Raw genomic sequence first — 11,405 nt, 5'->3', positions numbered from 1 at the left:
AGTGGCTCGGTCACATTCCAACATGGGTAATTGCATTCTGCATTCCTGAAGATTTCCCACCATGTCTTCAACCTCATCCCATCTGGGTGCAGTCTTCTTGACCCTCACATACAAACCAGCAGTCCTGTCGTGGGGTTTCACGTGTTTGCTACCCCCACGTCTGACGTGCTAAAGCATTGGTCCAAACCTCCGTTCCTTATCTTTCAAAAGGAAAATCCCCCAACCGGTGTATATTTCCAAACAGAAAAAAACCAATCTCAAATTATGTACCTTTAATCACAGGTTGAGTCTTTGATAGGCAAGATACTCTTATTCTTAAAGAGAGTGCTTAATCTCCAATCCCGTTGATTAAAAACAAAACGGTTGAACAAACATAGGGTATTTGCTCAAGGGAAAACAAGCAAAGTCTTCAGCAACAGCAAAAAAAAAAAAAAAAAAAAAAAAAAAAAAAAAAAGAGGAGCTTTCCTTTAACCTTCTGAATAAATTCCACAAGGGGGCGGAAACACCTAATGGACCAGCGCTGCAAAGTTTGTATTTGAAAGCCAGCCACCCATAATAGATTAGTGGATTAATATTTTGCTCTAAAGGATCTGGCCTTTAATGTTGACATCAATTTATAGCCATCCCAGGCGTTTACAGTAGTAAAAGTCACAGAGACCGTAAACTTCACAATAGATGTCAGCCTCCTGGAACGAGGGCTCTAGCCTAGCACCCCATAAACAGTGGTGATTAGGCAACTGTTCTTCAAAGACCAATCCAGAGCTCTAACGTCTTTATCAGCCACAAAGATGCTTCCACCGGGATTTTATCAAGCACTCACCAGAGTCACAACATTATACCCGTGCAGACGTGTTTTCCTGTTGTGTGTCAGAGGGGCTGCGCGTACCACTGATCTCGTCTTGAAAAATCAAGCAAGCAGTGTCTTACTTGTGAGCAAAACCTAAAGAACAGAGGCTCTCTTGTACCACATTAGAACTTTTTGACAAACAGCCAAGGTACAGAGGTCAAATTTCCCCATATGCCCTAAGCAACTTAGTAGGAAGCAAGACCACAGAAGGTTTTTGCAAATGTCTGCCAGGAGCCGGGTGATCTAGGTCACTGTACAGGTTTCATTAATCAGGTTGTTTAAACAAGGGCTTATTTTTCTCTGCCTAAAGCGACCTGCAGATATCACGTAGGATCTGCTCAATTGTTGATCAAGAGAGTTTTAATGAAATAGAGATGGTGGGGGAGGGGGCACTCGTATTTGTACTGAGGACGAATTGTGCTTTTAACCAGCTCTCTGATTGAGTCCTCTGTTCTAACAGGGATAGGTCCAAGTTCTAATAATAGTTCCTTGAGCTCTGCACCTCTACATACGTGTCCGGCATTGGAGCAGCAGGAGGAATTTAATAAGAGAGCAGGTGTTGTGGCTTATTCACTGACAGAATAAATGGTGAATCGTGGTGGTATGACAGACAATTCTTTGCTCTCTTCTTCATGAAACACACACACACACACACACACACACACACACACACACACACACGGGAAAAAGAACCAGAAATTTGCTGTATGCAAACTTTTTTTTCTTTTCACTTGAGCCTGGGGGAGGGGGAAGGAAAGGAAAAGAAAAAAAAAAAAGGGAAAGAAAAACTTACTGTGGAAAAATAAATGCTTAGCTAGAAAGATTTACTGCCCGGATTGCAGACGCAATATTGACATGTCGTAGCTGAAGAGAACTTCTGCTTTAACTGTTGGAGAAATGGGATTGTTTGAAAATTGGGGTGAAGGAGCTTTGATTTCACAGAGCACAATTATTAATAGGAGGGTGTCAATTATGGAGTTATAAAAAGCCCGGTGCAATATGCATCTTAATTTTACCTGTCCTGCTTGGAAATGGAACTTAACAGTCGAGCCACTCTCGAGTCCTTCTCAATCAGCCAATGTGCCAGATTCCAGTGCAGCCCTTGGGCAAACCTACCTGCTAGTTCTGTGAAGCACAGGCGTCAGGGTGAGATCCAAAGCACAAAAAGGGACCGTTCTTTAGAAGCAAGGTTTGCATGTAAGACTTTCTCAGTCTGCATTTCCTTACTTTCTCTCCATAGGGTCAATCCGAATCTGTTTCTTCTTGGCTGAGGATCTGCTGCTCTTAAAAGCCAGAAAACAGGACAGGAAACAATCTAACTCTTCTCTCACCTGGGGTGATCTGACACTTTAACAATCTTTCTCTTCCGCTTGGTTATGTAAGGGTATCCTTGACACCCACTGAATATGGCTTTGGTCTGCTTAAAGCCTCTGCTCACCCAGGTTGTTAAAATCATTTTATACTGAGGTCCCTGGCACCTAATGCATGGGACAGTGGCAGCTCAGAATTCTGGAAAACGGGGCATGCTTGGGTGGGAACATGTTATGAAGGCTGTAATTTGACCTTTGAATCAACCTCTGAGTGAAATTTAAATATTATTGGAAGCCTCAAGGTAGGGTTCCACCCCCTCTTCCACCCAGAACTGCAAACCAGTCAGAAGCTATTTGAGATTAAGCTGGAAGATGTGTCTATCCTTAGCAACTCTGCTCAGAAATAAAATTATTCGTCACTTGAAATAAAGGTAATTTATATTTAATGCCACCCCATCTATCACTCAGTATAATATTCTAGTCCATCTCCTTTTAAGTAGTTGAATCAGAAACACACTCCCCACCACCACCACCCTCCACCCCCAGTGAGAAAGATTTAATATTGCTAGCCTTCCTGGCCAAGGAATTCACTGGAATTGGATGCAGCTAAGAAATAACAAAAACACTTTGACAACTTCTCAGCCTTTGATTAAACCACAGCAAGGGGCAGGCTCCAAAGGTAACCATGTAGCATTACGCCACTTATCTTAAATCCTGCTCTCCCTTTAAGCTCACCGTGACCTGTTTTAGTGTCCTGAAACTTATCCTTTGGAAAGCTTACTCTTAATAACAAATAGAACGGAACAGACATCCCCCCCCCCAAACACCCCCCCACACCCACCCACAAATGACTGACTTTTAGAAAACAAGTTATTTCTTAACTTTTTATTGACATTGGCAAATTAAAATAGAATAAATTAACAAGTATTTTTTCAAAAAAATGTTTTGTACAAAAATACTGTCAAAATTTCCTAAAAAGCTTTCAACACAGTAGTATCTTTTCATGTACTGAATATAACTATTAGCACAGTGTCAAAAATGTTGAAGACAGAAACAAAATAAAAATCTGTGAAATGTTTGCCACTGACGACATTCCACACCCTATTTATTGTCTGTACATATGGGGGAGGGGGAGACAGCCAACTTGAAAGTGAACGGTATGACTTTTCCTGATCCAGAACGGTTTGGCCCACATCTGTTTTAATCTTCCAGTTTAGCATATTTGAAAACTTAAGTCTGTACTCGAATGCATAGTTTAAAAAAAAAATGAAGCGAGACGGCAGTTTGTGCAGTAATATCTGCCCTTCAAAGTTCATGCAGCCAAGAAATGCAATTTTTCCTTTCACTCATAAATCTGAATGCAGTGCGCAGTCATTTGAAACCATCTACAAAATCCACAAGATTAAGCAGTTTGCCAAGCTTAATATCTAACAGTTGAGCACGGGAGAAAGTGAGGAAACAAGGAGTAAAAACAAACAACAAAAAAGACCAAGTTAGCTAGATACTTTCAACTACATAAGGGAGGTGGATGTCAAGTCTACAAAAACGAAACAAGAACAGGAAAAAGTGGCAGCAATCTTTTTTTTTTTTAAACCAATTTGTACAAGTTTATAGTTTACTTTGTTTCCAGGTTCTCAAACCTTTCAGGATCTGAAAAGTGAGATACTGCGTCTAAGGGAATGTTTTTGTTTTTTTGTTTTTTTTTTGTTTGTTTTTGATTTTTTTTAATTCACACCGAAGAAGTTGGGGGTGGGGGCAGGGAGGGTGATTTCTTTCAGCCGCGAGGTTAACCGAGTCAACAGCTGACTCTGCTGGGCTGCTGTTTGCACACGAAGTCCGTCATAAAATCAAACTCATTTTGGCCCAGCCAGAGTTCTGGCAGCTCCTTGATGCGGTCCAAACCCATCTCTATCACTAAGGACATAAGCACTTCCTCGTCGATGAAATCAGTGTCTATGACATTGGGCGGCAGCATTGCCGCGGGGACGTGAGCCACCGAGGCGGGCATGGTGCTGCCACCGCCACTGCCGCCCGCGCTGCTGCCACCCGCGCCGCCCGAGGTGCCGCCGGAGCCGCCGGGGGTGCCGCTGCCACCCGCGCCGCCAGGGGTGCTGCTGCCTCCACTGTGCTTGGGGTTGCAATCTCGGAAGTGCTGGTTTGTCCCGTTCATCTGGTGGCCTGCAGCGGGGTGCAAATCCGGCATGTAGTGGTTGTGGGGGTAGGGGTGATGGTTGAAATACTGGTTGTTGAGCTTCTGCAGCTGCATGCTGGCCGGCAGGGAGCCTCCCTGGCTGGCCACAGGGGGACCCATGAACTGGGAGTTGTTAAACCTGGCGGCCGGGGCCAGAGCGCTCGGGGGGTGCCCCCCGTTCACAGTCCCCGGCCCCATGGCGTGCCTGATGCCGCTCGTGGCATTCATGTTGCCCGCGCCGTAGTGTATGTGCTCGCCCATGAGGGCGTTGAAGGCGTGCTGGGGCTGCTGCTGCTGGTGGTGATGCGGGCTCGGGAACTGCCCCATGCCCATGCGGTGGGCAGGGTGGTGGTGCAGCCCGTTGGTGCCGTCGGGGAAGCGACCGTGGTTCATGGCCATCATATGGTCTGCCATTTCCAGTCCTGAAAGCGAAACGAGCAGACGCTGAAACCCGCGCCACACGTGTCGCCCACCAGAGCGCACCCCACTTCTGTAGCCTCCCGAACCCGCGCGCACGTCAAGCTGCAGACCCCTACACCCCCCAAGAGAGAACCCACCAGCAGCCCGTGCACCCGAGCTCGCTACCTCGGCGGACCTGCTGCCTGCCGGATCCGCACAGCCTGGCGCTGAGCGACCAGCCCCTTCCCCTGCGATCCGGGGAAAGAGGAGGGGGGACCGGAGCCCACACCCCCCTGGGTTCCCTGAAGTGGCCTAATAAAGGAAGTGCCCCGGAGCCGGGCCGCGAACTTCAGGCATTCAATCAACCCTCCTCACCCTGTGGTTGCACATCCTGTTGTTATTCCCCAGCTCCGCCTCACGCTCGTCCCCGGGGCCAGCCCTGCCCTCGGAGGACTAGGCTGGCAGCAGCCCTGGCTAAGCTTCGCCCGCCGCGCTCACCTTCCGTCTTTGCGATTTCGGCTCGGAACACCGAAGGCGGGCTCGTCGGGTCCAGGACCGGCTCAGCAGCACATAGAGGGGCAGCCGAAGGGCTGTGGGGCGCTCGCTGGTGCGAGGTTGGCGCCGAGGTCTTGCAGCAGCCGCTGGAGCAAATTCCGAGCCGTTCCCTTTTCTTTCCCTCCGCTGCCCTAGCCGCTCCTCAGGACCGCCAGGCAGCTGCCAACAATGAGCTGTGTTTCTCCGGGCTTTGGCCACAGTTAATATAAGGATCTCAGGAAGGGCGGAGCGAGAGCCTCCCCGGCGGCAAGCACGAACATACGGATTCAGGAACATCAAGCGCCCTGGACCGGGTCCTCCGCCGCGTCCGCGAGTCCGCGCTGCACGTGCGCAGCGGCTGCGCGCCTCGGCGCCGCCCAGCAGTTCCCCGGACTGTGGTGTCTTTCTGGCCCCCAAATGTGCGGTTGTGCCTGCCACCTCCGGGACAACGAGCTAATCCTCCCGGCCACCCTGTGCAAGGAAGCACCTAATGGAGAGGAGCAAGGAGCACTCCCCGCCTCCTTCTGGCCAGATCTCCCCACCCCCAGCTCGCTCACCCGGCTTACCCAGTGATCTGCCCTGCCCTCTACAGGAAAAAGGGGTTCGCTCAGCCTCCCTGCCCAGCAGAGTTTTCTTAGGTGCCAAACTCTCCCCAACCTGAGAAGAATGGCTATGCTTTCCCGAGCTAGATTTTTAAAGCCCTTGGGCCGATCGTGTCCTGTCCTCTGAGCGCGCTTTCCTGAGCCGTGCCTTTGTGCTTTTTGATACAGGCAGCATGTAAACCTAACTGAGGGGTTTTCTTCTAGTGGACGCACCCCTAACTCCCCATCTCCCGCTCTGCACCTCCACTCTTCAAGGACAGGGGTTGGGGGCGGGGAGCGGCAGCGGCTGCAGGTGGACCGAGCGCGCTCACAGGCCGGGGCGGCTCCACTCCCCGGTTCTGGGATCCACTCCGCACTTTCCGGCCTGCTCCACGCTCCGGGAGTACGTGTGCTTCTGCTAAGTTTGCGTTTGCAGCTCTTGGTAGCTTTGGCATCCGAGCTGAGGCGTCCCTGCTCTGTAAACAAACTCAGCGATCCTCGTCCCCAGATCCACCTTTTTGCACATACACAGTTACTTGCTTCTGCTGTTGCCCTTGATCCAGGAGGTGGGGGTGTGTGCAAACTTGCACAGCCTCCCTCCGGGCTCTGCCTGACGGTTTGGGGTTGATTTAGAAGCAAACGGGTTTGTAATTAAGAAATTCGAGGGCTGAGTAAGGCTGCTGCTGCAGCAAAAGGAAAACAGATAGATAGCTTGGTAATCGCTTTGTAAATAAAGTCGTTTTGGAAGTGGGCACGTAGCAGCACGTCCTGTATGGTACAGTGCGCGCACACACGGCCAGGAGTCTTCCTTTTCAGTGAAATTGTTCAGTGGAGCAATAGGCGGTGATAATAATAACCTTGCTTGCAGAACGAAGCACAACGAGCCCGATCGCCCATTTGGCTCATTGACTTGCAAATAAAACCCCTAACACTGGTCTGGGCCACTATCCAGTCCTAGCTCTCTTGCTTTGCGAGTTATTTTTCCTACCCCAGGATGAGGCTGCTTGGAGCGTGTATCTCTCTCTTTAAGTGGTGAAATCGAGTTTAGCGCTCCGAATAAGGACTTCTGTATACGGTTGTTTCTTCATAACTCGATGTCTATGGAAGACTTCCTGCTATAAAGTGCCAGTGCCCCTCCCCCCTCTCGTTTCTTTTTTTCTCCCTTCTAGCTCACAGACTTTTTTTAAAGGCTGTATTTCTTGAGAACTGGAAATTCTGATACATTGCGTGCCCCATTCAGTAAAATTTTGACGTTACTCATATGTCTTCTTCAAGTTAGTCTTAAACACCCCAAACAACAAAACCTTCTCTCTTCCTCTCTACACTTTTTCCAGGATGTCCAGCATTTACAACCCTGTATGCAAATGATTTTGAAACCTCAAGAATGTTTACTTCTTGGAGAAGCGAGCAAGAGATAGATACATGCCTTTCAGTTATAACAATTCTCTGTTTTGTCCAGCTCCCAGTTTGGCCTGTATATCATGAACATAAAGTTGAAAAACCAAGAGGTTTTGAAGGAAACCAGAAAGGACACTTTCTATCAAAAATCTGCATTCAAAAGTCTTGGCGAAGCCAAGACAATTTTTTGAATAGATTATTTACTTCCCTTCTATATTGTGCAGTGTCTTGCGACACAAGGAACAGCTTTCGAAGTCTAATCTAAATTCCTCTTGCAACCATTAAGGGAAGGTACCCCACTACTGAGCTCCAACGTTTCTACAGATTGTTGGGCAATCTCTGGAAAGGTCACTTGCCCATCCCCCCCAGCAGTAAAAGGAAAAATAAATACTTCTGGGTCCAGTTGGATGGCATGCAGAATGCACTCCTCATTTATTCTCCCAATCATGTTTTCTGGGTTTTAGGAACTTCTTAGTGCCCTAAGATATAACGACAGGAACTCCTACTTAGAAGGAGACCTCAGATAATCAAGTTTGGAGACACCCACGATCCCAGAGTGCACAGGAGGAATACCATATTCTGTCTCAGAGGCCGTGGGAGGCTTCCCAGTGGGCATAGTAAACTAGTTAAAGCCAGAGGATGAGTAAACGTTTAATCACATGGGTCTAAGAGTGCTGGCAAAGAATTGAGAAACAAACTGGAGAGAAGGGTCCTAGGGATCAAACTCTTTTTGGGTCCAAACTTCAGTTGGGTCCTTAGGTCCCGTGTTTCCAGGCTGAGAATTCAGACTGGGGCCCAGAGACACAGAGGAGCGGGTGAACGCTTATGAGAACCTCTAAGGTAGCACTGTGGAGCGGAGTGTGAAATAGGAAGACTGGAAACAGGGAGTCCAGGTTGGAGGCAGTTATAGTTATCCACAAACACAGGAAGTTCCCTGAGGTTTCTCCCGGGAACCTGGGGAGGAGTGACCCGTGAGCACTAGACAGCTGTGGTAGTTTCCTAGAACTGACATAATAGAACGCCACGCTTAAGTAACAAAAAGTTATTGTCTGATACACATTAGGGAACCAGAGGTCCAAAATGAAGAGTTGGCAGGATTGATCCTGTCCGCCTTGTATCTGCTGGCAGCAATCACTTGGTAAATCCATCACCGTAGTTTCTGCGCTCATCGTCCACATGGTACTTCCCAGCGTGTCTCTCTGCGCCACCGCTTTAGAAGGACGTCACTTGTACTGGATCTATCGTAATAGCCTCATTTGGTGTTGATGACCTCTGAATATATTCAAATCAGATCCCATATTCAAATCAGATCACATTCTGAGACATGGGAGGTTAAGACCACACCATAGCTTTTTAGAAAGGCCAGCTCCAACCCATTATAACAGTGAACAATAAGAGGTCTCTCTAGAGTTCTTTTCCAAGACACTCCTATGGCCCTTGTTCTCATTTCTGTGCCTCTGCTCAAATTCCACGCAGAGGCCTTGTGCAGCATCCCGTGCAAAGAACACCATCCCTTTTATTGCTTACTTCACTCCTTACTTTTCTCCTTGGTCCCACCTGTTCTGTAGCACAGTTAATAAACTTCACTGTTGACTGCCTTCTCCCGCTAGAAAAGGGGGCTCCAGGAGATCAGAGACCAGTGTGTTTGTTCATTGTAGATCTGAGTCAAGTCTAATTAGATGTTCGATCCCAACGATCGAATTGTTGCGCCAATGAATCGGTAACTAAAGAACGGTCCATCGTAGAACAGCTATCAAGGGAACCAGAATGAAAAATGAAGGGTAAGTCTTCTAGAGGTTGCTTTTAAGCAAGAGGTAGAAAAATCCAACAGAGGGCCAGGGTGGGTGTAACGTCTTGGTAGAGCACTTGCACAGTAGAAAACCTTGGAGTTCCGTCTCTAATACCTTTTAAAACCCATGACGTGCGGGGCTAGTTGTTACACTTGGGACGAATGATGAGTTCAAGGTCATCCTTGGCTACGTAGAAAGTTTTGAGGCTAGCCTGAGCTCTGTGAGATCCTATCCAAACAACAGCAGCAACAACATTGCAGTGGAGAGGAACAACTGCTCGCTGGAGTGTGAACCTTGGCTTATCTTTCGCTTAAGCAAGAATTGTCATCTGTCTAAGGGAGATGGCTCATCAGTGGCTCGTTGTCAGCTTAGAAATAGAAGTAGAATCAGGTCCCCACTGGTGTGGGGTTTTGACTGACATGGAGCTTTGTAAACGTGAGCCTCCAGCTTTGGCTAAAAATGTAAGCTTTAAAAAAAAAAAAACCAACTAATAATGTAAAAAAAAAATTTCACTCTTGCATGTGCGGTGTGAGTGGTGGGGAATCTAACACAGTGTTTTGTGCTTTACCTAGAATACCTCCTTAGAAAGTAGGGAGATGCTTGTTTTTTATAAAGGAGGACTTTGAGTTTCAAAGAGGTTTAAGAAAATGAAAACAAAAACCACAACAGTATGGTACCTTACCTTGCTGTCGCTTTTCCAGTAAGGACAGAGGGTGCTTGGTGAGCTCTATCCAATGGCTATCCAATGCCATGATACAGCCAATAAGAAGGGTAATATGATATTAGACGGCTAGCACCACCATAATAAAATCAGACCAGGAAGGTTATCCAAGGAAATGTATTTTCTCACAGTTGTGTAGGCTGCGAGTCCAAGGTCAAACTGTTAGCTGATAGCGTTCTGAGGCATTGGTCGTCTTGCTTGTGTCCTCATGTGGACTGAGTGCCACGTGTTCCCTCACACAGATGCACGTTGCTTTTTTTTTTTTTTTTTTTTTTTATAAAGATGTTAGCCAGATTAGATAGGACAAGCTCAGATGGTTTCCTTCCAATGTCACTACCTCTTGAAAGGTCTTAGCTACAAACAACAACATCCTGAAGCTCTGAAAAACAACAGGGTTAGCCCTTTATCACAGGAATTTGAAGGGGACTCTCGCTGTTCACCCCTATGTTCCTGTGCAAGTTCCTTTTAGCTAATTGACATTTTATCAGTTTGCAACTCTAACAGCAAGCTAGGAGCGCTCACATTCAGTTTTGAAGTTGTGTGAGGTCTGTTGAAAGCCTGAAAAGAAAATTAAAAAATAAAAAAAAAAATCAGTGGCTGAATAATATAGGAAATGCTCTATCAAAACAAGATTGTATTCAAAGAAAAACCAGAGAGGCTTCTCAAGGACAATTACAGATTATGTGGGTATTAGATGGGAGATTATTGAGTGAATGTAACAAGTTCAGCTGAAAGAGAAAAATGTGGATCACCCGGAGCTATTGGTCGGTTGAATCAGATGCACAAAGAAGATGTTATTTAAAAAGGGAACAACTGGAAATATGCTAAGGGTAGGGCTATCACGTGATAGAGCTGGAAATAATCCTTTTGCTGAATCTGACCCTTCTTACGCCGATTTAAAATATTTCATTTTAATGAAGAGTTACAGAAACCGAAGAAGACTTGTTTGTTTTTCTTTCTTAAAAAAGAAATATATTTTAAAGAGAGGAGAAATGGGACCTGGAAGAACTATTTGGAGGGGGGAAAAAAAGAGACTGTCAGGTGACTTGATACATGTGTTTCTGGTGTGCACGTAGGGAGGTGAACATGGTGGTGGATCCTTTCCAGATGTTTTCTTTTTCCATTGAGACAAAAGAGGGAGGGAGGGAGAGGAAGAGAGAGAAAGAGAGAGAGACAGAGAGACAGAGAGAGACAGAGAGACAGAGAGAGACAGAGAGAGACAGAGAGAGACAGAGAGAGACAGAGTGACAGAGAAAAGGAAAAAGAAAAGCTCATTAAAGAAGAGAGCTCTCAGTCAGATCTACCCATCCTGGATCCCTTAGATGCAGAATAGCCAGTCACTTCTATGTGCTTCATGTACTGTTTTATATTGTTTCAAAACATTGTCCTGACACTGAATAGTTATCAAAAAGAATGTTTTGGATAACACCTATTAAAAAAAATCATGGACTTGTACCTGTAGGTAGGACTTTTAAAAAAAAAGCATTCACCCCAATTCTTTCATTTTCTAGATGAGAAACTGAAGGTCTTGAGAGGTTAAGTAACTTCCTCATGACTCCCTGAACACCAGGATTTTCAAAAACAGTGCTCAGGGTCAAAGGAGTGTCCTTACAAGGATATCAGGGAAATGTGC

The 11,405-nt window shown here is 46.6% G+C and overlaps 1 protein-coding gene across 1 annotated transcript; it reads right to left on the bottom strand.

Moving 5' to 3' along the window:
* Positions 1-3,028: 3,028 nt before the first annotated feature.
* Positions 3,029-5,472, bottom strand: Cited2 (Cbp/p300-interacting transactivator, with Glu/Asp-rich carboxy-terminal domain, 2). The gene is made up of 2 exons (NM_053698.3): positions 5,247-5,472; positions 3,029-4,771 (listed from the first exon to the last, which is right to left on the bottom strand). Exon 2 carries the CDS (start codon positions 4,761-4,763, stop codon positions 3,954-3,956), a length of 810 nt encoding a protein of 269 aa, NP_446150.1. The 5' UTR covers positions 4,764-4,771; positions 5,247-5,472; the 3' UTR covers positions 3,029-3,953.
* Positions 5,473-11,405: the final 5,933 nt, after the last annotated feature.

This window comes from Rattus norvegicus, chromosome 1, assembly GCF_036323735.1.
Source record: "Rattus norvegicus strain BN/NHsdMcwi chromosome 1, GRCr8, whole genome shotgun sequence".
Taxonomy (NCBI): Eukaryota; Metazoa; Chordata; class Mammalia; order Rodentia; family Muridae; genus Rattus; species Rattus norvegicus.
Note: the sequence above shows the minus strand (reverse complement) of the source record. Positions and strands in the feature narration are given on the sequence as shown.